At 39.6% G+C, this 27,643-nt stretch overlaps 1 protein-coding gene across 2 annotated transcripts in view; it reads left to right on the top strand.

Annotated features, from left to right (window-relative positions):
• The window catches only part of WASHC3 (WASH complex subunit 3), a 55,422-nt gene that overhangs the window by 7,047 nt on the left and 20,732 nt on the right, over positions 1-27,643 (top strand). Inside the window, exons 3-5 of one of the 2 annotated variants that reach the window (XM_036759714.1) lie at positions 3,625-3,690; positions 9,238-9,360; positions 13,517-13,624. In XM_036759714.1, coding sequence (XP_036615609.1) covers positions 3,625-3,690; positions 9,238-9,360; positions 13,517-13,624 — 297 coding nt within the window. Of the gene's footprint in view, positions 1-3,624; positions 3,691-9,237; positions 9,361-13,513; positions 13,625-27,643 lie in introns of both variants that reach the window. The other variant, XM_036759713.1, reaches the window with a different exon arrangement.

Genomic DNA, 27,643 nt, shown 5'->3' with positions numbered 1-27,643 from the left:
AAGACAACCATAGGAGATTCAACTTGTCCATATCTGTGTCTAAGAAATTAGTTCTTAAGCCTCTTCACTAGTAGTCATTGGTCTGTTCTCTCATTTGAATAGATAATCCTTTATTTTTTTTTCCTGGTAGCTTGAGTGATTCATTCATGTAAGTTTGTTAATGCTTTACCAAAAGTTTGTGTTTGAGAGGCAGTATAGTATAATGGATATAGGGCTGATGTTAGAGTCACGAAGTCCTGGGTTCAAATCATAATCCAGATACTTGCAAGCTACAATGATAAACACATCCCTTGATGACTTTGAGCCTCACTTTCGCCACAGGGAAAATGGGAACAATAGTAATATACCTCACAGTTGTTGTAAGGCTCAGATAAAGTAATAGGTCAGGCCCTGGGCCTTCAATATTAGCATGAGTTGCTTTTTATTTCTAGTAGTATATTAGTGAGTGAGGTAGATTATTCAGAGACTCTTTGTCCCACCAAAGTCTATTACCTGAAAACATGGAGAGAGCCACTTGTCTATTTTCAGCATTTACCTTCAGTTATTCTGTTCACCAGCAAAGCCAAAGACAAATTATCTCTTTCATTCTGTAACCTAATCTGTTAAGAACTGTCTGGCTGATTCCCCAATTGATAAATAGTCAAAGGATATGAACAGGCACTTTTCAGAAGAAGAAATCAAATCTATCAATAGTCACATAAAGAATGCTCTAAATTACGACTGATTAGAGAAATGCAAATTAAAACAGCTCTGATGTACCACCCCATATCCATCAGACTGGCTAATATGACAGAGAAGGAGAATAACAAATGCTGAAGGGGGTGTGGAAAAATTGGAACAAAATGTACTGTTGGTGAAGTTGTGAACTGATCTGACCATTTTGGAGAACAATTTGGAACTATTCCCAAAGGATTGTAAAACTGCATACCCTTTTACCCAGAAAAATACCACTGCTAGGTCTGTATTCCAAACAGATCATAGAAAAGGGAGAAGGATCTGTATGTACAAAAATATTTATAGCAGCTATTTTGGGGGGGCAAAGAATTAGAAATCGAGGGGATGCCCAACAATTGGGGAATGGCAGAACAAGGTGTGGTATGTGCTTGTAATGGCCATAAGAAATGATAAGCATGCAAATTTCAAAAAAAAAAATCTGGGAAAATTCGTATAGAGTGATGCAAAGCGAGGTGAGCAGAACCAGGAGAACACTGTATACGGTAACAGCAATGTTGTGAGGATGATGAGCTGCAAAAGGCTGATCAAGATAGTAATCCAAGACAATTCCAAAGGACTCATGATGAAAAATTCTGTCCGCCTCCAGAGAGAGGACGGATGAACTCTGAATGCAGATTGAAGCAGGCTTTTTAAAACTTTATTTTTATTGTTTTATTTTGTTTGTGTTTTCTTTTGCAACATGGCTAATATGGAAATATGTTTGGCATGACCTCTCGCATAATGGAAATCAAAGTGCTTGCCTTCTAAAGGATGTGGAAAGGGCAGGAGGGAAGAAGAGAATTTTAACATTTTAAAACATGATTAACATTTTAAAAAATGATTGTTAAAATTTATTTTTCATGTAATTGGGAGATATTTAAGAACAACAAAAAAGAACTGGCTGGCTGACATTGAGTGACTTTATAGTTTAGGGACTATTGTTAATAAATCTTTGTTGAATTGAATGGATTAATCCTGGTGGATTGAGTTAAGCCTCAAAGGCTATAAGCGCACTAATTGGCAAAATTTGAAAAGTTAGTTTCCTTAGAGATTTATTAGGATTAATAAGAGGTGAATCCCAGTTATTAATCCAAAATTCACATGCCATTTGGGGCAGGTGAATTTAATTTAGATATTGCATTATAATAGGGATACCTGTCTGACAGCATGCTAGAAACCTTCACTACAATATTAGTGTCAAAATCTTACTTTTAAAAAAGTGAACTTTGAGAAGTGCTGTGTTGGTGTAGTTCAGATTGAACTAGTGCATTGCAATAGAAACTGAGTTCCTTGCAAACAAATAGAGTTTCGTTTGTATCTTGTACCTAGCATATAGTGGGCCCTTAACAAATGCCTGCTTCTTGATTGATTTGTTCATATATTTAAGGAACCTATAAAATGTCAAAAGAATTCTATGTCAAAAGACAAAGCTGAATTAGAGGCAAACGATGGGTATCAGACTAAATTCAGTTTTGTTTGTTTTTTCCCAAATCGTGTTTTGTTTTTTTTGTTTTGTTTTTTTTTTTTTGCATTCTGAGTACAGGCAAATTTATCTCAGTCAAGCCCATTGCATGAACATCTGTATTTCGAGAACTAACACATACAGGATTTTGTAGATATATTTTGTATGAGTCATCATAGGGTTTCTTTAAATATTGAGTTTCATAACAGTACAATTTCATTGATCAAAACATGATTTTTAAAATTTTAAGAAATCTTTTATGTTAAAAGAAATGCACACTTATTTGTATTTTGCTAAACCATTTACATTTATGTGTGAGCTTGAACATTGAATTACTGACCTGACAAATCTCAACAGATTGTTTTTATTACCTTGAATTTGTTGAAAATGACCTAAATTTGTTGCAATCAGAATAACTTCAGTGAACAAATCCTAGCAGGTTAAGGTTAAACTTGATTCTCTTGACTTTGAATCTCCTTTTTGGCCTTAGTTGGTCTATATCTTATTCTAATGTTTTTGATTTTTCCAATAATGTCCTTCTCAACTTCAAGAATCCCATCTTAAAAATAATTGTCTTCTGTAAGAGAGCTAACTACATTGTGGTTATATATTCATTTTTTTTAATTTCTCTAAAAAAATTGGCAGATTGAGCATTCTCGGGCTGTTAAAGTTGCTCTTATGAGCCAGTCGGAATCCTGTTAATGTGCCAGAAAGCAGTCAGAGTGCAAAATTGCCAACTAGCAACCTGGCCAGCTAGGCTTGGTCTGTTTGACTGAATGTGGTAATGTTTAGGGTTAGGGGGTTTTTTTAAATGTTTTTATGGATCAGATTTTATGATGATGATACTGTTGTTTGTTTATGTGTGTATGTGTAATTTAATTGTGCAGAGTAATTAGAGCATGGTAAATTCTTAGTTCTGGTTTATCTTTGATTTTAATGGTAGATTGCTTCCTTTTGCTTTTTCATCTTGTTCTGATTTTTTTTTCCTACCCCTTTAATCCTTCCCAACAAGAATTACCTATCTCCCAACATGCTCGTCTCACCCTTTGACTTCTGAATCTTGAAAGTCAGGGTGGGGCCAGTAATATATGCTCATGTGTTAATGCAGTAAAGTTGTATCTTATTCCAAGTGAATTCTAGCTAGCTGGTTTTATGTTACCCTTATTTTTATATGTGTATCCTATTGTGAATCCAAGGCTAAACACATTATATTTCTTATTTACTAATATATGCATATATGTATATACACATACATACATACATACATATTTGTGTGTATGTGTGTGTGTTTAAGTTTTCCTGCCTCTGCCAAGTCATATAATAGATTGTCTCACTCTTTGTATAGTAGAATGCTCTTTTTTCTCATTGCTAAATTGGTCCAGTGTTCTTTTGGTCTTCCATTCTTGCCGATGAACTTCATTCTCATGTCTGAACTCTTTCTTTTCTAGAAGTTGTCAGCTCTTTCTCTCCGGATCCAACAAATTGAAACAACTCTCAATATTTTGGATGCAAAGGTTTGTCTTTCCACCCGATTTATCTTTTTCATAGATTTTTCTCAGTATCTTTAAACTATTAAATGACGCTATTTCAGTCATAATTCAAGATGACTCAGGTTAGCTTTTTGCTTATATGTAGTAAGAAAGCTAACATTTTCCAACACTTGATATTCAAAAGCTGAAATCAGAGGAGAAACGAGATTTGTCCTAAACTGTTTGTTATTTTCATTATAATAAAATGCAACACATTGTCTCCTCCAGTAGCCATTTTAAAAATATTAGTTTCTTTTCTTTAAAATATTGAAATTCTTAATGATAGGTGACACATTTGTCAGTTTAAACTACTAGATGAAGAATATAAAATATTCAGAATAATCACCAATACAGAAAGTAATAGGATAAGTTCTATATAAACGTATCTTGTATATATCATTGCTCTGGCCCACATCTTTTCAAAGTTGAGGGGCATGTGTGTGGGATGTATATGTGCGTGTGTGTGTGTGTTTATATATACAGCCTTTGAGTGGATCTTTCCTGTACTATCATCCCCCATTTATGGTAACAGAAAATGAAAGGCGTGTGTGTGGGGTGGGGGGGTGGTTTGCCATCCTCACTGCTGGAGAAAGTGCCCTTCGATGTGGACTTGCTGAAGTCTCTGGTCTTTCCCCTTTCAGACTTCAGAAGTAGTAAGAGCAGGCTTTCCTAGAACGGTTCCACAGTTGGGGGAATAAAAGGATGTGTCCTTGAACATTTCCTTGCTGTGCCTTCAGCAGGGCTACTTGGGACTCAGTCCCTCTATCTTCATCCCTGACAAATTCTCAGTGTATATTAGTTCTTGAGATTTTATTGTTTGATTAATGTAATTGTACTTTGTTTTAATGCTCTAGGAATACTCAGGTGTTAGTCTTCTTCCATCAAGTCCCTTCCCTCTGCAGGCCATCTTCCACATAGCTGCCAGAGTGATATTCCTAAACTCAGGTCTGGCTGTGTTACTCCCCTCTTCAGAAAAGCTCTAGACCAGGGGTGGGGAACCTGCGGCCTCAGGGCCACATGTCGCCCTCTAGATCCTCAAGTGCAGCCCTTTGACTGAATCCAGACTTCACTGAACAAATCCCTTTAATAAAATAAAAGGAGTCTAGGGGCTCCATATTACCTCTAGATTGAATACGTAACATTCAAAATTCATTTTGATCTGGCCCCAGCTCTCCTTTCCATGCTTATTACATATTACTTCCCTTTCTTCTACAATCCACCCATAAGATCAACTTACTTTTCCTTGTACGTGCATTCCTTCTCCTTGCCTCTTCCAACAGCTGGAATGTATTCCCTACCAAGCTTCACCTCTGAATACCCCTGATGCCTTTCAGAAGCTCAGCTCCAATTCATCCCTTCTCCTCCTAGTAATTCCCCCTGTCCAATTACTTAGTATTATATGTATACATTATTTCCACCAATAGAATATAAGCTTCCTGAGGTTAGGGACTGTTTCATTTTGTCTTTGTATCCCCCAGTGCCTTGGACGTAATAGCATGACAGGGGCTAAATCAATACCTGGCCCTTGATTGAGGGCAGAGTCCTGGGTTTGATCACCACTTAGGTCAATTAAGGTCACTCAATTCAGTTCTGCCAACTAAGTACTTTTTGTGTATTGGTTTCTAGAGTGCCTGTCGTTTGTAGGGGGAAACTGAAAGCTCCTGAAGGATTGACTTGTGCTGCCCTGGAGCTTACTCCATAGTAACAGGAAATGGCTCATGCATAAATAGGTCCTTACCAACTAGGAGATCAGGGAAAGCTTCTGGGAGGCTGTGTTATGGAAATGCATTTTAAAGGATTAGTAGGAATTCAGCCAGGAAAGAGTGTATTCCAGGTGCATGCAGACAGTAGGAAGTATTTCATGTTCTCTTTACAAAGGGCAGTAGTATACTCACAAGCTGGATAGGTCGGTGTGGGGGGGCTTTGAATGCCAGGCAAAGAGGTTTGGACTTCTCAGGAGGAGCCCAGTGAAAAGTTTTGAGTAGGAGAGATATGGCTAAGTCTTTGCATGAGGAAGCTAAGTCTGGCATCAGCATAAAAATGGTTTGGAGCAAGATGGAGAATTGAGATGGGAAAAAACACTCATAGGAGACTGCTAGTAGGAGAGACAGGCTGGGTCGTACTGGGATGGCAGCATGAGGACTGAGAACCAAGATGATGGAGAGATGTGGGAGAGGTGGCAGAGAAGGGAGCTCCAGACTGGTTAAAGTGGATGGAGAAAAGAAAAAGGCCCTGAGATCTGGGGTTGAGGCGGGCCCTGGTGACTTCCCAGAGAACAGGACAGTGAATGAAAGCCAATGGATAGAGTTTGTGAAGAGAGCACATTGTAAAGAAGCAGGGGCACAGGATGTAGATAACCTTTTCTGAGAATGAATAATCCTACCAGGTTACAGTCATCTGGCATGTTGGCATTTGTGAAGCATGGTGTTTCTGTTATGTCGTGTGAGCTGCACAGCTCTGTGGGGTAGATCCATAGAATTATTACCCCAATCTTCATTTGACAAAACTGCAACTCAGCCAGTGACTTCTACTGGTTGTCACACAGCTCTAGGCACTGTGCCCATGCTGGCATCAGTGAAGAGAAACATAGAAATGGGACTGTGGCTAGAGCAGTTAAGATGATCAGGACCTAACTTTTGGGGAGAAGCTGAGCATATCCATAAGCACATGGGAAACAGTCATCTCAAGCAACACAGATGATTGAGAGGACAATTATGATGGCAAAGCCGTAGACTAGGGGAGCAGGGGCACAGGGAGAGAATTCGTTTTTACAAGGAACAGATACTTCTTTCTCTGAGACAAAATGGAAGAAGGAGAGAATGGATGGCGATAGTGAGTTTTCAGGAATAAAGGAAGGGAATTGAAGATGCTCCCATTCCGGTTCCTGAATCTCAGTGAAGTTGGGAGTTAGGATGTCTCTTCAAAAAGGAGATAGGAACAGACATGATGGAGGATGGGATATGAAACTATTTCTTAGTCTCTGACCATACCTCTAAACCAAGCCAAACATGCCAGTGGTTGCAACAAGGGAGCAGGGAAGAAAAAAGAATAGCATTTCCTGAGTTTATTTGGCCACAGAGCATTTGGGGGCTTGAGATAGATCGACAGAACCCAGAAGAGCTGGACTGGTGGTTCTTGGGGAATGGGATTACGGGCACGTCAGTCCGTCAGCAAGCGTTGACCAAGTGCCTGCTGCTCTCGAGGTGCTGTGCTGTTGGTGCTGTGTTGGTGTTCCTCCTTCCTTCTTGAAGAGGACCAAGGACATCACAAGGGTGATGTCTCGTGCTGTTTTGTGCCCAGGGACTGGAGTTAGGAAGAGAAAAATGAAGCATCCCTGCCCTCCAGGAATTTATGTTCAAGTGAGGAAGGCAATGTTGACAAACGTAAATATATACCACCAAAATACATGGTGAGTTGTTTTTGTGGAGGAAGGCATTCTCCTTGGGCATCATGGGAGGTGAGGAAAGTCTTCAGGTAGAAGGTATCTCTTGAGCAGAGTTTTGAAGGAAACAAGGGATTCTAAGTGTAAAATAGAACTACCTTCCAGGCATTTGCAGCACAAAGGAATGGGAACAGGAGATGGAGAATCGTTTGTGAGGAACAGCAAGGCCAGTTTGGCTGAATTGTAGAGTGCAGAGCACAGGGACATAGAAGGTTATAAAAGTATGCTAGGTGGAGCAAGGTTCTAAAGGACTTCAGAAGTTAAACAGAAGAGTTTTTATTTGAGTCTAGAGGAAAGAGGAAGCCATCATAGTTTACTGACTAGGGAAGTGACGTGATCAGACCCGCACTTAAGGGAAATCACTTTGATAGCTGTATGGAGAGGGGAGAGATTGGACTGGGAGACCAGTTAGGAAGGGCTCATGGTCATCCAAGCAGAGGGAGTGAGGGTCTGCCTAGAGAGGAGGAGAGAGAAAGGATGGATGGAAGAGATATTGTAGAGGGAAGAAATAATAAGATCTGGCAACAGGTTGGAAAGCTGGGGTGAAATAAACTAGTCAGGGTAGTTTAGGCACTAAAGACACGACATTATCTTCAATTTTAAAAAAATTGTCACAGTGTTTTATTTATATGTGTATGTATGTGTATAAAATTTTATGTATTCAGTATTTGGAGAGAGAAATATCACTAACCATTTCTCATAGAAGTCTTATTAACATTCTATGAAACAGTGTTTGGGAAATGCTACTAAAGAATGATTAATCTAAAATCAGCCAAATATTTGCCCTATTGAAAGCAACTTCATCTTTGGTATTCTCTCTTGGCCTCTACAAAATTGTTTTAGATCTCTTCTTAAATTTTTCGAGCTCCAGAATTATCTAATTTTCCATAATTTTTTTTTCTATGTCAGCAATACCCAGTGATGAATATTTAAAATGTTTATACATATGAAATTAAACTGGAGGGTTATATCAGTTCGATCAGGCCAAAAAAATCCCCCAATGCTTCAGTTAATGGGAAGTTTACTGTAAAACTGGGGTTGGAGATCATTATACAGTCTGCTCTCCCTTTCCCTTTCTGTATAGATAGACTAGGGATCTAATTTCATTAGGTTTCTAATAGAGGTGATTTTTTTTTAATAGCTCAGTCCTTTTTAAGTTGATTGTGTTCTCATTTGGAATGCCAGCATCTTCTAATAACTAGAATGGATACATTTACATAATACATGAAATTCAGACCGTAATTTAGCCCATTCAGCTTCTGACTTCAATTTTACTTTTATTCTTTTAAAATACATTATTGACGTTCATTTCCATTTCTATATCAGTGTCACCTTCCAGTGATTCCTTCTCTCCCCTGGAAGTAGAGCCCCCTTCTCTAATAGAGACATACAGCTTGACTTTCATGAGTTGATGAGGAAAGTTGGTGGCCACTCCCTCCCTCTCGGTGAAATCTTGGAGACTCAGAAGCCTGCACTAACACTTGGCCCTCTCCTGAGAAGCTGGTTTTTTTCCTCAGAGTTAATCACTATCTTGATTAACTTGTGGCATGAAAATGTCTCTGAATCCATATTTTCTAGTAGTGACCATGTTCTTACCTCACAGTGACCATTTTATAAGTTTGAAGTGCACTGTGAATGTACATACAACTTGGAAGATGTTAACTATTAATGGAAAGGAAATTGAATTATAAACAAACTAAGAGATAATGATAAATCCAACTGCAATGTATATTTTTAATATATTTTTCTACATAAAAAATATTTCTTAGAAATTTTATATACCTGTAAATTTCTATGGTCTAGATAGGAGTTCATTATCAAGTTAGAACTTGCTTTATTTTTTTTTAATTTTATAACTGCATTTCAATATAATTGGTTTCCTCTACAAACCTACATATTTTTATTTTGTGCATTTAAAACCATTATTCCAAAAAGGGAACCTTAAGCTTTGTCACACTACCCAAAGAGTACGTAACACAAAACCCCTGATCTGAGTACTAACTTGATGAGGCCGTTGCAAAAATAGTAGCTAGAACCTGATTTGCTTTCAGAATTATCCTCATATGTTGGAACTTATTTTTTATGTTCAGCTGTCATCTATTCCGGGTCTAGAAGATGTTAAATTTGAAATATCTACTGCAAATGTAAATGGTGTTACAAGTGGTCCTGAAGCCCCCTCAGGTCAACAGTCATCTCTGTCTCCTCAATCTGAGGTAAGTATTTAAGTACTGAGGACTAATATCTAATTCCCAAAGAATATGTCCTCATGGTTGAACCTGATGGAAGAGCAACTAGGGTGGAAAGAAGAGATAAAGAAAAATGGAAAAGTTTTAAGAGTAAATTCTAAATTTCAAATGAGTTAAAATATGAAGTGTAAAAATACTGTCAGCCTCTGTTTCCTGTTTGTCTTTGTTCAAGTGGCCTGCTTTCTGAGGGTGGTCATTTCAGAAATTCAGATTAAAGTTGAACTTTTTCATCTTTTCCTTAAAACTATTAAAAAGGGAAACATGAAGTATTGGGAGTTAGGAAAAAAAACCTTGAATATGATTCTACCCTTCACCTCCAACAGTTAATGGTTTTTTAAATTTTTGTCGGATTTAATTTAAGCTGTTGTCCAGTTACAAAGCATATTAAAAGTTCTTTTTAAGTTTTTTACCATTCAGGACAATCTGAGATAAGGACAGTCTTCAGATATTTATTTCAGTGAGGTATTTAGTTCAAAGACTAATAAGCAAGACCATTTTTATAATCCTTTAAATGGCTATCACAAAATAATGATATCCATTCACCTGTATGGAATTGTGTACTTCTGTCTGTAGTCATTTATTTTTTACTTTTATTTAAATATATTTAATTCAACATTTATTTGTACTTATTGTGAACAAAGTACTTACTGTGCTGTATATTCAGACATGCATTTTGGATGCAGATTAGAGAAATAAGTCCCTACAATTGGGTAATTTAATATTCATTTGGTACACAGTGTATAGTTTCATTTATCATTAGGGCCTCCAAAAATATGTACAGTTGTTGGACAGGAATTTACCTTTCTTTAAAGGATTATTTGTTCTTTCAACCAAACTAAATTTTCTTGTCCCCAAATGAGATTTCTGAAATTTTTACATCTGTCTCCTTTATACACTTACTTGTAATTATCTTTAATTGTACAGGCATATCCCACTAAAGTTACCCTAATCCACATGAGCAATACAGTTTAACAAAACTTCCATCTTAACAATGGGAAACCCCACTTTCATTTGAGTTAATTCTCCTTTGTCAGCCCCATGGTCTTGGGCCAGCGTAGTTGTTCTGATGTAAACCTGACCCCATCCCAGCCTCTAGAGGCTGAGTTCTTGTGGCAGGCTATGTCTCAGTGCTCCCTCGCACCCAAGTCTCCTCTGCCCACTTGTTTCTCCCCTGCTCAGGCCCTCCTCCTACACGATACCTAGGTCTTCCCAAACCTTCCACCCATTTCAGCCCCTGCTGAGGAGCAGAGTGCCCAGGGCCCCTTTCCTTGGTGCTTAGCCCTTCTTCCCCATGTTTCAGACTCTGGACGAGCTCTGGCCAACATCTTCCCTTCCCATCCTGCCCTCAAGGAGGGTCCTTCACATTCATAGCATTGTTTCTATAGCAGTCGACTGCTTCCTGTTTTGCCTAAAGTTGCGATTGCATGGAAACATTTACCATTAAGCAGGGTACACCTGGACCTGTTAAAATGTCTGCCTGCAAACTTAAAAGCGACACAGGGATGAAATTTGGCTTAGGCCTTTTAGGTGCCGCTGTGGAATGTTGTCTCTGAAATGTATTTGACAAGTTAATGTGGCCCTAGCGTATTAACTGTTAACGGGGATTTTTGTTGTTGTCGTTGTTTTGCTTAGGAAAAACACTAATCAGCCCTACTCTGCCAGATTTCTAACATATTTTGCAAACTCAGGGTGATGATAAAGTGTTGTGTATCTAAGATAAAGTGGATGTACAATGTATTGCCGTTTTACATAAAAACTGTGCATCGGTTCAACTGGAATATCCATAAAGTATGCCCATTCATTGCATGTATTGCAAGCCTCTGATGATGTTGCATGCTTATTGGGTTAATTTTTAAAAATCTATTCAACGTAATCTTGAAATAGATATACATATGTAAACTATCTTGATACTGCTATGCCAGTGAACACATTTTCATTTTCCATTGACTCCGCCATTAGCTCAGTTGCTAAATCTGTATTTTTCTAAAGTAAGACAACACCAAATATGTTTGGAAAACCTTGCAGTAATGGGTGATCATGTATATTGTGTTCGTGACCCATACCTCTCAACCCGTGGCCTAAATATAGGACTAGCTCGTGATTTGGAGTTAGGAAGCATTAAATTAAAATGTCACACTGATTTTCTGCAACCTTTATTTCAAGGGTCAGATATTACCATTTGTTACAGGAGCAATAGTTAATTCATGCAGATTGAGGTGAGTTCTGAAATAAAATTAGGGCCAGTTGAGAGATATGGTAGATGATCCAAGACGGTCATTCAAATGTCAGAAATGCAAAATGTTATATAACCTTATTGAAGTCTTGGTTACAGCATGAGTTAAGAGTTACGAATTAAAATTTATTAAACAAGTGTATTCACTGAGAGTTGCTCCATTTTGTTGTGCAAATTTACTGTCCATAAATAAAAATATTCTTGGAAGCTTGTTTGAATTTTTTAAAAATTAATTTAGTGGTTTCATCTCCACATGCTCACCTACATGTAGACAAAATATGAAGTGTGCCTAAATTTTTTAGTAGTACATTTAGGACTATTAAACATTTCATTTTGAGAGACTTCAGAGGTTTGGGGAATATTTCTTGTTAGCCTAACTTGGGATTTTGGTCAGACTTGCCTCTGGTTTAAATTGTATTATGTATTTTCATTTACTACTATATAAAACAGGTATTGAACTCTCAGAGAGCAGAAGACAGGCATGCTACACTTGAATAGATCTCCCTATTCTAGACCTTCATAAGTGAATGACTCACTGCCTGGTTCCTTTTCATTTGGTTAAGTTTTCTTTATTAAACTGCATACAGATTCTGCTTTAGAGAATTGAACACAAAGTAACTATCAATACTGGCTTAAATTCCTAATCATTAACTTTATCTCGAATGTTCACATGAGTAAAAGGGTTCAATTTACTAGAAAATTGAAGCAGTGAATATGAAATATATATATGTATGTGTGTATACACACACACACACACACACACACACACATATTTAAATTTTGAAGGTCATACATCAGTGTGATGTGTAGCAAATATTGAGAGAATTGTATAAGTCTTACTCAGAGATGGTATGACATAATGGATCTCTAGAGGACCAGCCTTGGAGTTATGAAGACCTGAAGTCATTTTCTTCCTCTGACACATACTGACCCTGTAACTATAAGCAAGTCACTTAGCCTTTCAATGCTCTAAGATTATAAATGACATTTGCTAGTCTCTGATGGTGTAGAGAATTTCCACACTGGGAGTTATACTGCACTGCTGAAATCACAGGTCCAAATATTTCAATTTTTTTTCTTTTTCTGTACCTTTGAAACAATAATTATATGTATGTGAAACTTTCAAAATTGAGAATTTCATCTATGAGATAGGCTTCTATTTACCATACAGTGATGTTCCCAGTGCCATTTTCTTTTTTTTTTCTTTTTTTTTCTTTTTTCTTTTTTTTGCTTTTTGGCAGGGCAATTGGGGTTAAGTGACTTGCCCAAGGTCACACAGCTAGTACATGTGTCAAGTGTCTGAGGCCGGATTTGAACTCAGGTCCTCCTGACTCCAGGGCCGGTGCTCTACTCACTGCGCCACCTAGCTGCCCCTCAGTACCATTTTCTAAGAAGTAGAAATAGCTTTACACAGTTAAATTGAAATATTTAGTAAGGGATCCAAATGAGCCAGCTTTACATACTTAAGGATGTCATTGACTGCCCCTAAAACAGTTTAGATTAGTTTGATAATTAAAGGAATGATGATAAAGTGTCATTAAAATAATGTCTTTCTATTATTCATATATATATATGAGACCCATATATTAACATTTCTGAGAATTTTCAGATTTTGAAAGGAGTCTTTTCCTACCACAGTTTCTCTTTCCAAAAACAGTATGTCAAACTTGAAGTTAACCTCTTTTGAAATGTTATTTGGGTGTGCACAAATATTTTGAGATATACCTCAGTTTATTTTTAATCTAAGTCTTAGAAATATGATTTTTCTTTTGGGGATTAAAGCTTGTTAGTTGCTTTAGAATTCTAAAAAAGAAGCATCCTTTGTAAATAGAATGACAGTCCCCTTTTCTGAATTACATAAAGATTTATACACAATACTCTCTACAGCAGAAGAGTATACAAGACACTGGACCACAGAAATGTGAAGCGGCCGCAGAACATATCTTAACTGTAGCCAAGGATCCAAGATATGCCAGATATCTCAAAATGGTTCAAGTGGTAAGCTGATTTAGTCTGTCTTCTCTGTCTAGCAGCAGCTTTTGAAAATTCTCGGAGAATTTTTTTTCTTCTTTTTCTCCTAAACTGCTAAACTGAGTGACCAAGTTTTCCGATCTCCTGTTTCCTGACTAGATTTAATTAATTCTCTGTTTTATCATTCAAAATAATTCTCAATTTTATTTAATAACAGCGATTTTTATGTCAGTAGGAATACCTAAACTCAAAAAATTATACAACCTTGAAGGTTTGACTCTTCATACTAACACAGTTCCCTATAGTTTTATGTCAACCTTTTTTTTTCCTCTTGGAAAGAATTAACAATCAGTTAGTCAGTAAATATTTATTTATCTACTGCTGTGGGCTAGGCTCTGGGGATACCAAAAAAAAAAAGTCACTTCTTGCCTTCAAGGAGCTTACAGTCAAATGCAGAGACGACGTGCAAACAAATATATACAAACAAGCTGTAGACATAGGATGTAATTAACAAAGGAGAGGACTAGAATTAAGAGGCCTTGGGGAGGGCTTTCTGTATTTTAGTTGGGACTTTTACAAATCTTTTTTCCCTCTTTTTCTCAAAACTGGTTATGAGAATGGTTTTAGATAGGTAGAAGGTAGTCAGGTAAGGAAAATTAGTATTTAGAGAATCATACAGAAATTCACTGCTAAATTTGCCATGTGCTGGTAAGAAACATGTCCTTTGTTTTGGTGATGATGATTGTTCTTTCATTTTAATGCTCCTCTGTCAGCATTTGTAGAAAAAAATAACAGATTTTTTCATCTAAATCAGGATTTCTTAAACGGGGGGGTCCCATACGGAGTCTCGACCCATAGTTTAAGAAGTGCTGAAGGGGTCGTGAGTGAAAAAAGTTTAAGAAACCCTGGTCTAAATAAGGTAATGTTGAAAGCACTTCTGTTGTTACTCACAAATTCTGATGGTGTATGCCAGAGCATGAAGCCAGGGAAGAGGTATCCAGAAGTACAGTATAGTCTTCCATGGATGGATTCAAGTCATATTAACTAAAATGAGCAGGTCAACAGAGGCCCCTTCAGCTTCAAATCTATGATCCTATGATGCTAATCCATTTACCTCACACTTGCCAAGAACATCTACAACCCTCAGGTCTTTTACTTCAGCTTCGATGTACTCAGGTGATCAGTAAGCATTTATTAACCCCCTACTATGTGCCAGGCACTGTACTGAGCACTGGAGATACAAAGACAAGTACAAGGCAATCCCTGGTCTCAAGGAGCACCAGAGGAAAATTGAGAGCTTCATTTTTATTCTCGTTATTTTGACAAGCTTTCACCAAATATTTTCCAGTTATCCTGTTGGGTTTTTTTTTAACGTTAATGATATGTATGTATGTGTTTGTTTCTGATTATATCCCTCCCCTTCTATGTGTGCACCATTCATTGTAACAAAAAAAAAAAAAAAAGGAAAAAAGTAATCCAGCAAAACTAACCAATCCCTCTTCTCTCTTCTTTGCCAAGATGGAGGGATATAGGAATGGAGTACTGTCTGTGCTATTGGACTTAGATGTTCTGGGTAGTTTTGCCAAACTGCTTTTTTTCTTTTTTGTTCTTTGCTAAAAGGATGGCTGCCTTGGGGAGGGTGGGAAAGGACATTTGGGGTGATAAAGGTAATGCAAAAACAAAATATCAATTAAAAATGTCTTTAAACTAGGCACATTTGGCAATGTACGCAGCCTTCTGCTTCCCTTGTCCCCCTTGTCTGCTAAAGAATTGGAGGGAAATACATTTTATCATGTCTTTTTTGGGGCCAAGATTGGTCGTAATTACATTTGTTGTTCAGTCATTTCAGTCATGTCCGATTCTTCAGGATCCCATTTGAGGTTTTCTTGGCAAAGCCACTGGAGTGGTTTACTGCTTCCTTCTCCAGCTCATTTTACAGATGAGGAAACCGAGGCAAACAGGGTGAAGTGACCTGCCCAAGGTCACACAGCTAAGAATCATCTGAGCTCAGTTTTGAACTCAGGAAGATGAGTCTTCCTGACTCTGTGCACTATGTCGCCACCTAGCTGCCCCGCAATTACATAGCAGCCAGCATTAGTCTTTACTATGTACATTGCTTTCCTAATTCTCTTCACTCTCCAACCATGTCATATAAATCTAACTGTGCTTCTGGGAATTTTTCATATTCATTTTTTCTTATGGTACAATAATATTCCATTACATTCCTATATTACACTTTGTTTAGCCATTCTCAAGTTCCATGTCCCATTGCTTTTCAGAACAACCTCTAGTATCTTTATTTCTATTCAACCTTTATTTTTGCAATGCTTTTTTATGACCTTGCTCAAAGGACTGCCCTGTTTCCTGTGGACTTGGCAGGAGAGAACTAATTGCCCATCAAAGACAGCTGATCAAGAAGAGAGACTAGTAGGCAACGCAACTCCTGGCTATAGTGGCACTTCAGGCCTCAGGTCTAGTTGGGGTGAAGAACAAGAAGTTTATTACCAGGAGGTGCAGAAAGGTGCCAATATTGGCATTTCTATAATAGCCATGTGACATAACAGCTATGGAAACCTCACTTGCATCCATGGTCTTCATGTTAGCAAGGAAAATGAAATCTTTTTCTGGAAAAAAAAATGAAGATGTACTTTAAGGAAGAAGAGGCTTTGAATGAATGAGTGAATGAATGAAAACACCTTTATTTAAGTGCAAAGCACTGTACTTGGCACTGGGGGTGCAAATAGAGAAGGTAGACTGTCCCTCTAGAAGCTCACGTTCTAACGGAGGCCACATATTTGGAGGAAGTTTTTACTTCTGTTCTGATGGAAAGACACCCGGGCCCTTAGGTCACAATAGCAAAGCAAACAGAAATGCATCATCTTTCATGTCCTTTCCATTAAGAAAGCCTTTTCGGTTCCTAATGTTGAGCCATTTGATGCGATGAGGGCTTTGTTGGGGAGGACTTACTTTGCCAGGTTCTCAGGACTATGACTGAAGAGGAGGTGAGGCTGACATCAGTTTCACAAACAGTTACCAGGTTGTATCTCCTCAGGGGCTCCTTTCCCTGATGATAATGGCTGCTGAGGCGGGGCTGGAAGTAGGGCTGATGGTTCTGGATGATACTGCTGCTTCCCGGACTCTTGTGCTTAGGATCCTAGACTGACTTTACCAGTGGTCACAGTAGTTTGACCAGCCTGATAAATGCTGATTGCAGTCTCTTCTTCAGGGTATGTTGCTGCTTCAGCTGGACTGACCTGCCTTTGCCATCAATGACAGTTAATGTCAGCATCAGGCAGAATAGAATCCTAACTCTGGGAGACCGGTGGAAGATAGAAGAAATAGCTAATGAAGGGAAGAGGCACCACTGAATATTTAGAGTGACAGGCATGAGGCTCTTTCCTCAGATAGAGAAAAAAATAGTTTCTTATGGTCTAGAGAATGGTCATATGGATTCATAGGTATTATCAGGAGAAATGTAAAGATCAGCAGTAGAAGAGATGAAAGTAGGCCTTGGTGATTCACTGCTGGGGGGTCTTGGAGAAACTGTCAGCCTGATATGTTAAAGGCTATTGTCTTCCCAGTGTACGTGTTCGGGTTATGATGGAAAACCTCCCACTCCCATCGATTCATATGGGCACAAAAGATACCATCAGAAGGAACCTAGGTCACTAGAACTGTAAGGTTTCTGAGTAAGAAACTGAAGACAAAGATGATGGACTTCTAGGCAGATGTGGAACATACCTAATAAGGTACAGAAAATATAATTGTTTGGAGTCTAGTAGAGAGGACCAAGAAGGCTTTCAACTGAAAATGGAGGAAAAGGAAGAAAACTGCTCAGATGAGCCTGTCAGAAGCCACATACCATAGAGGGTTTCAGGGCATACAGCACAGAAATGGTCAACCTGCGACTCAGAGGTAAAAGTGTCCAAGAACAGGACTGTTGTGCCGAAAAAAAGCGAGCGAGACCCAGATATAAATTTAGATGTGGATTTATTGAAGCGGGCAACTGTTCAGAGTAATTACTCAAATTGAACAGCCCTGAGCAAAGGGAGAGAAAGAGTATTTAAAGGGAAAGAACACAATTAGATTTCTGTGGAGATGGGGACACAAACAGTGGGACAAGCTGAGGCAGGATTATTTCCGTGGAGAAGGGAACACAAACAGTGGGGTCCGTGGAGATGGGAGTAAAAACAGTGGGGTGAGCTGGGGCAAAATGGAGAAACTGGGGGGGGCAGGGCATAACATTCCCCACTTCTTTTTTTAAGTGTGTCAATTCTTTGACACATTCTCAGGAGATCTGTCACAAGAATCAGGGGGACTGGGATTTGCAAATTGGTAATGGAGATCCCTAATCAATAGTAGTTTTACAGAGTTTATGCAGGACTTAACAAATTGCAGAAAACAATGAGGCAGGGGCCTACAACCAGAGCTATAATGAAGAGGAGGAGGGGGCCAGCCAGGGTAGTGAGCCAAGGGGATCTACGGAACAGGGACTGATACCAGTTCTCAGAGTTTTCCAGCTCCTTCTATCTATTGGCAATATTTTGGCCTACCAACCTCAGACTTTCCCACACCACCCCAGAGTTGTTGGCATAGAAACAACAAGCCTTTCCCAGGGCCACACATAGACCACCCTGCTTGAGAAAAAGAAGGTCAAGGCCTCTGCGGTTCTGGAGGGCCACCTCTGCCAATGCGTCCACTTGTTTTTCTAGGACTGAGATGGACTGCTCTATGTGGGAGAGGTCAGTGTTTACCTGTGCACTTAAGGCCTTATGGTTGAGATCCCCTTTGACTAGGGCTGCCGTCCCAGTGAAGGCAGAGCCCACAAGCCCCAGGCCCACTAAGATGGGGATGAGGAGTGGTATTGCTCGCCTTTGACAGTAACTTGGTTGCCCTTCGGGGGAAAAATAGCACCAGCCTTCCTCACCCGGGAGGAGGGAAACCTGGGGAATTATGGCCACCAAGATGCACAGGGGGCCCTCCGGGTGTTGTTGGTGTCTGAGGAACACAGTAGCAGAGATACACTGGGTAAGGCCATCATGACACGCCCACCAGGCTCCAGGAGGGGCCAGGAAGTAGTCTGAGCTGGAGGCCTGAATCTCCTGAGTTTGTTTGCAAATGGAACCATACTGAGAACTGGATAAAGTGGTGTTAGATGATGTAAGGCAAAGGCCTGTTCCCTGTATGTCCAAGGGTGAGCCGAGGGCAGTTCTCTGTGTTGGAGGTAGGGGTGATGGAGACATTTAGTGCCACCACTACATAGTAAGGAGGCTGGGGCTTAACACAGATCCAACAATTTTTGCCCAGCATGTGGTTAGAACTGTTGAGTGTCTTATGAACAGCCAATAAAAGGGCAAGCAAGGAAACCTGGTAGGTGTGGGGTTCCTGAGTAATAGATGTTGGGGCAGGGATGGCTAGGTTCCCTAATGGGGCAGGGATGGCCAGGTTCCCTATTGGGCCAATAGGATGGAGACCTGGTAAAGGCTTCTTAGTCACAGTCAGGGTCACAGTCTCTCCCACGTGTGGCAACCCCATGGTCACCCAAGAGATAATAATGAATCCCAGTACCCGAGAGATCGGGCCTCTCTAGGCAGGGTCAAAAGGGTTTAGGACAATAAGCTGGGGTCAGTTGAGGGGAGGTTGTAGGCCATGACACAAGGGCAGGCACAAGTGGTTGGGCATCCTGAAGTACAACAGAGCAGGTAGCCTGCATCTACAGGTTGTTCCTCAAACGGGCTCAGCTGGGGAAAAGGGGTATTGAGGGGGAGATGTATGACTTCGGGATTTTGGAAAGTCCAGGACTGTTTGTTCCCTGTAGTGATTACCCAAGTAGAGCTTAGCTTGGGGGCATGGGGATTGCCAGGGACCAGGGAAGGGGTTAATAGGAAGATTAAGAAGGAGATCAGAACAGTCTTAGCTTTAGGGGGTTCTCGAGGGGTTCTGCCTTCCATTGTGTGGATGTAGCTGCTTTCATAGGCTGTGGTGGAGCCAGACCGGAATGGAGTTAACCTTGAATGCAGATGGGGTGGTCAGGATGACAGTGTAAGGGTCCTTCCACTTAGGCTCGAGACCAAAGGCTGTATGTTTTTGGACTAGGACAGAGTCCCCAGGCTGGAAGCGGTGGAGGTGGTCAGAAGTTGGAGTAGGTGGGGCTTCCCGGACAGATTTATGAAGCTGAGACTGGGTATGTTGCAGACCCTGTATGAACTTAATGAGGGAAGCGTTAATAGGAGGGGGCCGCCCAAAAAGAATTTCAGAGGTGTCAAACCTAGTTTATTAGGGGTGCCTCGGCTGCAGAGCAAGGTCAGAGGGAGTAGAGTGACCCTGTTCTCCTGGCTTTCCAGGACAAGTTTAGATAGAAACTCTTTAAGGGTGTGGTTTGCTCATTCAACCTGACCAGAGCTCTGGGGCCTTTTTCTGCCTTTTTCTGAGTGGAGATTATGCCAGAGCCCTGAGAACTCAGTCTTAACACTTCTCAGGCTTTCTTTTCTCACATACCCTGTTTTCTCCCATCTTCAACATAAATCAGTCTCCCCCCACAACTTGACTTTAACTTATGGACACTGCTCTGCTCCCTCCTCAGGAATGCCAGTGTGATAGGGAGGGGCAAGGGGGGAGTTTGCTGCCCGCTGCTGCTGTAGCAGCTGACAGGCTACTCTCACTCATTCACGGACACACACACGTACAGGCACAGACAGAGAAAAACACAACAAAACACAAAACAGAGAGACACCCCGGAACAGATACCAGAAACCAGAACAGGCAGAGGCTGGACCGTCTCCAGCATGCCTGGGAGATGGTGCTTCAGAAGGCCTGTCAGACTAATTAGGTCTGTCTCCCAACCTTACTGACCACTAAAGCCGCGTGCAGCCCCAAATCTCCACCAGAACCAGAAGGGAATTCCCACCAGAAAACAGAAACCTGACTCAACTTACCTTCTGGGGCTCTGGAATGTCTCAGAGATGGATTCCCCTAAAGATTTTTTTTTTTTTTGATCCACAAAAGTCCGAATAGAGGGTAGGTCCGCGTCAGGGGGTGGGTTAGTTCTCCCTCTCGAGCTCCAGGGGCTCTGAAACGTCTGGCCTAAAAGCCAATTATTAATGTTTCAGAGGCCGGCTCCCCTTAGAGGTCGGGACTAGGAAACACCCACTACCCGAGGACGAGACCCTACCTGGCCCAGGCCTGGGGGTGCCACAAACCACCCCCAAATCTCGCTGGGGCCTCCAGAAATGTTGTGCCGAAAAAAAGTGAGCAAGACCCGGATATAAATTTAGATGTGGATTTATTGAAGCGCACAACTGTTCAGAGTAATTACTCAAATCGAACAGCCCTGAGCAAAGGGAGAGAAAGAGTATTTAAAGGGAAAGAACACAATTAGATTTCTGTGGAGATGGGGACACAAACAGTGGGACAAGCTGAGGCAGGATTATTTCCGTGGAGAAGGGAACACAAACAGTGGGGTCCGTGGAGATGGGAGTACAAACAGTGGGGTCCGTGGAGATGGGAGTAAAAACAGTGGGGTGAGCTGGGGCAAGATGGAGAAACTGGAGAGGGTGGGGCAGGGCATAACAGGACCAGCCATAAAACCACCAGCTTCACATAGATATACCCAGAAGCAAAAATTTGATAAATAAATCTAAGCAAGGAGAAGATGCAAAAAGGCAAATTTAGCCATAAAGCTATAGCTGAGACTAGTGGGTTGAGACTCATGACTAAAATGTGGTATAGAAGGGCTTCTCTCATTAAGTTCGTACAGGGTCTGCGACATACCCAGTCTCAGCTTCATAAATCTGTCCGGGAAGCCCCACCTACTCCAACTTCTGACCACCTCCACAGCTTCCAGCCTGGGAACTCTATCCTAGTCCAAAACAGAATTGATCAAAGGGGTGGTGGAGAAGATGGGAGAACTGGAAGACCCAATTTTAAGTCTCACCTCTTAACTGTGTGTGCACTTGAACAAGTCATCTCTCTAATTATAAATTGCAGGAAAGACATTCATCTGTATTTGTAGAGGAAAGTGCCTCATCTGGGAGTTCCCAGTACCAATGAAATTGCAAAGTCCAGCCCTATCCCCAACACAAATTCCAAACAGAATTCCAACAAAAAATTCCAGGAACTTGAAGCAGGGAAAAGATAGTATATAGAATTTGAATGAAATTCAACTAATTTAAAAAAGGCCATTGACTTTAGCAGTTAGAGTTTGTAATTGATCATCCCATTATGACTTTCAGTGGCATAGAAGTCCACAAGTAAAATTACCTTTTAATCCTATAATGCAGCAAATCTATTGTGAGAATCCCACTTTGGTCAGAAGACCTTAAGGTAGCCTGAGTGGGTTTGAGAGATAGTTAATGATAGGAATTGTGAAAAATACTATCATGGATTTTCTTTAATACAGACCTGTTTTCATTACCTTAATGTGTCCAACCATTTCAAAGTGCCTAAAGATGACTAAATCCCAAGAACTAACAGTAGCATGCTGTGTTATGGAATGTTCCTGTTGCTGTTAATGGTTTCTTGTAGCCAGTTCTCAGGATGTTTTATAACTTCACTCAGTCTCTGGAGGAGATCTCTAAGAATTGTAATTACTTATGGCTTGGTTTCCTGTGCAAGTAAGTGAAAGGAATGATGAAAATCTAACTCCTTTAAATAACTTTTTCTTATACCCATTTTACAGAAGATTAATTTCTAGCTATATTCAGTCACAGTTGTGGCTGCCATTTGAATGTTTTCCAAGGTGTCCTTGAAAGTTAAACACTCCAGCTGCAAATACATATTACCCGTAGTTTAACACTGAATAGCTCAGGGTTTTCAGAGTCTTGGACCTTTTGATGCCTATCATACCCATCTATTCTTAAATGTAATGGCAAATTTTAGCAACATTTACGTTCTCATCTTAGGTAGCTGCCCATCTCTCAGCAAATAAATTGCTAAGACCATTTATCAATTTCATTTTATTTTTATCTTATACTTAGAATGAAGTAATGATGATTAGAAGAAGTGAGAACTGAGAAGGCGACACTGCAGTGGGAAGGAGAGTAAAATCTAGAGTAGAATAATGGCCAAGATCACCTACCTGAAAGGTGATTCTCAGGAGCTTTCTCTATGTCCATTTGTTTGAATCCAAAACATATGCCCTGTTGACAGGTTATAATTTGACTCTATTTTATTGTGATAACACATTTTTTCCTTATGATAATCAAAACTCTTAAATGGCATTCATGAATATGTGAGAGTCAATGGTCCTTTATTCATTAGTTAGGTCAAGATTATTGTTATTCATATTATTTTAACAAAGTACTTTTTTGGTCTATGGAAAATATTTCTCTTTGGTATATAAACCTCGAGAATCTAAAATTCTTTTTTTCTGGTTTTTTTTTAAATTTATTTAACATATTTAGTTTTCAGCATTGATTTTCGCAAGAGTTTGAATTACAAATTTTCTCTCCATTTCTACCCTCCCCCCCACTCCAAGATGACGTATATTCTGGTTGCCCTGTTCCCCAGTCAGCCCTCCCTTCTGTCACCCCACTCCCCTCCCATCCCCTTTTCCCTTCCTTTCTTGTAGGGCAAGATAAATTTCTACGCCCCATTCCCTGTGTATCTTATTTTCTAGTTGCATGCAAAAACTTTTTTTTTTGTTTATAAACATCTGTTTTTAAAACTTTGAGTTCCAAATTCTCTCCCCTCTTCCCTTCCCACCCACCCTCCCTATGAAGTCAAGCAATTCAACATAGGCCACATGCGTATCATTATGTATAACCCTTCCACAATACTCATGTTATGAAAGACTCACTATATTTTGCTCCTTCCCAACCTATCCCCCTTTATTGAATTTTCTCCCTTGACCCTGTCCCCTTTCGAAAGTGTTTGTTTTTGATTACCTGCACCCCCATCTGCCCTCCCCTCCATCATCCCCCCTTTTTTTTTAATCTTCGTCCCTCTTCTTTCCTGTGGGGTAAGATACCCAATTGAGTATGTATGGTATTCCCTCCTCAGGCCAAATTTGACAAGAGCAAGATTCACTCATTCCCCCCTCACCTGCCCTCTCCCCTCCTCCCACAGAACTGCTTCCTCTTGCCACCATTATGTGAGATAATCCACCCCATTCTATCTCTCCCTATCTCCCTCTCTCAATATATTCCTCTCTCATCCCTTAATTTGATTTTATTTCTTTTAGATATCTTCCCTTCATCTTCACCTCACCCTGTGTGTCCTCTGTCTCTCTCTCTCTCTCTCTCTCTCTCTCTTTATATATATATATATATATATATGTATATATATATATACACATAAATATATACATACATGCACATTCACTTATATATATATATATGTACAAAAACATATATATATGCATATTCCTTTCAGGTACTATGATATTGAGATCTCATGAATCATAACACATCATCTTTCTATGTAGGAATGTAAACAAAACAGTTCAACTTTAGCAAGTCCCTTATGATTTCTCTTTCTTGTTTCCTTTTCATGCTTCTCTTGATTCTTGTGTTTGAAAGTCAAATTTTCTAATTTAATTTATTTAATTTTAATTTTAATTTTTAAATTAAGATTTTTTATTTTTAGTTTACAACACTCAGTTCTGCATGTTTTTGAGTTCCAGATTTTCTTCCCCTCCCTCCTCTCTCTCTTCCCCCTCAAGATGGCATGGAATCTGATATATCTTCTACATATAGCTTCGCATTAAACTTATTTACACAGTGGTCAAGTTGTAAAGAAGAATTATGACCAATGGAATGAATCATGAGAAAGAAGAAACAAAACCAAAAAAAAGAGAGGAAAAAAGGAGAGCAAGAGAACCTAAAATTCTTGATTGCATTAGAAAGGTCATAAACACGGGATGTTGTTGTCCCTGTTAAAGCTGCAGAAGAATCTCAAGCCACTGTATTCTTAAATTTTTTGTTTTCATAATATAATTGCTTCTCAGGTAAGGAGATTAAGTGAAAATTTAAAGGAAAATTTGAATACATAACAATGATATCTTTGCGGGGGGGGGAGGTGGTCTTGAAGGGCAGATTGTGTCTCCTTATCTCCCATAACCATTCACAGGCCAATCCCTTTGGGCCCTTTCTGCACTGGGCCCAACTTTCAGGGACTTATTGGTGCTGGACTTAGTGCAGACACCTGAGCAGCCTAAATCCAGCTTCAGCTCAGAACTCCCAAGCTCAAGTGATCCCTCAGCCAGCTTCCCTCCATCCCACCCCCCACCCCCAGCAGGGATTACAGGTGTGGGCCACCTCTCCCAGCATTTTAAAATAATTCAGAAAATGCATTAGGTGTTAAATATATACACAATGAGAAGTATCCATGCTGATATATTTTTATATTTTCAAAGCACTCATAAAGTTTTCTTAAGAGCAAAGACTTAGACATGAAGAGAGCATATGTTTCTGAAATAATTTAATCCAAAGTATTTTTGTGCCAATGATATTATGAAGGTAATAGGGACTGAGGGGAAAAGGCAATGAACTATTATGTGCAGAATTGCTATATTCAGACAGTAGAAGTTTTTGCAGAAATATTCCTTTCAAGCTGTACCTTTCCGTTCTTAGTCTTAGTTTATGTACTTTTTTTTTGGAAAGGGGTGGGGGTGGTTGTCAAGCTTTGACACAATTTATTTCAGCTGCTTTATGAGCCAGCTATAGAATTATTTTTAAAAGGGGGGGCACAATTTAGGTGATGGGTTTTGGGGACAGGAGAGTGGCTTATAGGGTCATTTTAGATTTCACTTTGGTTTACTCTAACATAAAAAGCAACAACTAGCAGTGAGGAGCATTTAACAGAAGAAGGTCATAACTCTGATTACACATCTTTTGCATTAGCCCTTTTAAAAAAATTCCCAGTTCCCATCCTGTTGTTGGTACAATAAGTACAAAGTTCTGCTCTCATAGCTACCACAAAGTCCCTTTGAAGTTGTACCATAATGCTCTTTTTAAAAAATAGAGTTAAATGACATATTCTATTTTTTTTTCTTTTAACAACAATATTCTTGTTTAGTGATTCTCAAACTCTTATCTAACTCCCTTCTGGTTTCTTTCCTTTGATCTTGCCCTTGCTGAAAAAAAAAGCGGGGGGGGGGGGGGGGGGGGGGGATACAAAGAATTTCCAGACTCGAGGATCTTGAGGATAAGGTGATAACATCTTTATTTGTATTCACCCATATCAGAAATTCTCGGTCCACAGTATTAGATAAAGTGCTTGGCACATTGGAGCTCCCCATTAAAAGTTCCTTTAAATTACCTTTTTTTCAGTCAGCAAAAATTCACCTTGTCTCCCATCTCCTCCATGCCCCACCCTGAGAAAGAAAGAAAACCATAACCCTTGTTACAAACATATATAATAAAGCAAAAGAAATTCCCACATCAGCTGTGTTCCAAAAAAAAAAAATCTCAGTTTACAGGGCCTTCACTTCTCTTTTGGGAAATGGATAGCATGTTTCCTCATGAGTCCTATGGAATCATAGTCATCATTTTGATCAGAGTTCCCAAGTCTTTTAAAATTATTTGTGTCATTGTGTAAATTATTCTCATGACTCTGCTCTCGTCACTTCTTTTAGCACAGTAGTATCCTATCACGTGTGTACCATAATTTGTTCATCCATTCCCCAGCTGATGGGCACTCCCTCAATTTCCAATTCTTCCTCACCACAAAAAGAGCTGCTGCAAACCTTTTTGTTTATCCTTAGGGTTTGTTTTGCTTGGGACTAATCCCTCCCTTAATCTTCTCTCTCTCTTATTCCTCCCTTTTCCTTTTCTTCCTGCTTGCCTGTTGAGTACCATGTACATGTGTGTGTGTTTGTATATTCTTCTCTCCTTTGACCAGTTGAAATGACAGTGAATTTCAGTGTGACTCTCTTCCCCTGCCCCTTTGTCCTTGTTTGTATTGACTTCTGCTTACATACCACAATTATGAGATATCATTCTCCCAATCCTTTTTCTACCTCCTCCTCTTCTCTTCCCTTCCTTTTTCCTTCTCCTTTTAAAATCATTGATAGAATGGAACTGCTCCCAGGTGCTGTATCTAATTAGACTCTATGATCCATGATGTTGAAGGGTTCCTAGGGGTCACATGCATTTTCTCCCCGTATTAGAACGTAGACAATTTATCCTTATTTAGTTCTTTGTGATCACTCATATTAACACTTTTTTGTTTCTCTTGACTCCCGTGTTTGTATTTTTAACTTTCTACACAGCTCTGACCTTTTCATCAGGAATTCTTCTCTTTCATTGACAGTACATTTGTTTCCTCCTTAATTACTCAGTCTTGCTGGGTAACTTATTCTTGGTTGTAAGCCTATATCGTTTGTATGCCAAGCTCTCCGTGCCTTTGTAGTGGCGGTTGCTCAATTATGCATGAGCCTGATTATGGTTCCTTGGTACCTGAATTCCTTGTTTCTAGCTGATTACAGCATTATTTCTTTGACCTGGAGGCTCTGGATTTTGGCTATCATGTATCTGCGAGCTTTCATTTTCGAGTTTCTTTTAGGACATGACCAGTAAATTCTTTCTATCTCCACTTTGCCCTCTGGGGACTTTGCTTTTATGATCTCTTGAAATAATTTGTCTAAGCTCTTTTTTTACTCATAGCTTTTGGATAGACCAATGCTTTCCTAAGTTATTCTTCTTTGATTTGTTTTCTGGGGCAGATACCTTACACTTTCTCTCCCCCACCCCCCCACCCCCAGTTTTTTGACATTGTTTTAATCTGGAATCTCCCAAAGTCTTAGCATAGTTTTAAGCTAGTGCCAGGAGGGGAGCAGGCAGTTGCTTAAAACTTTACCAAGACTTTTGGGACAATTTCTTTTTTTTCCTCCTGGAGTCTCTGGCTTCTATTTGGAATATTCTAATTTTCAGGGAGTTTGATGCTTGTTTAGTGATTCTTGCTTGGGCAAGGATTTGTACCTCTTGTGCCAGCCTGTTAATTCCTCTTTTCAATTCTTTCTTCCATGACTCACATTTCTTTTCCAATTTTTTCCCCTAGCGCTCTCATTTCATTTATAAAAAACATTTTAGTTCTTTTTTTAAATGC

Source organism: Trichosurus vulpecula, chromosome 5 (genome assembly GCF_011100635.1).
Source record: "Trichosurus vulpecula isolate mTriVul1 chromosome 5, mTriVul1.pri, whole genome shotgun sequence".
NCBI lineage: Eukaryota > Metazoa > Chordata > Mammalia > Diprotodontia > Phalangeridae > Trichosurus > Trichosurus vulpecula.
The sequence above is the reverse complement of the archived record's forward strand: the minus strand, read 5'-3'. Positions and strand labels throughout refer to the sequence as shown.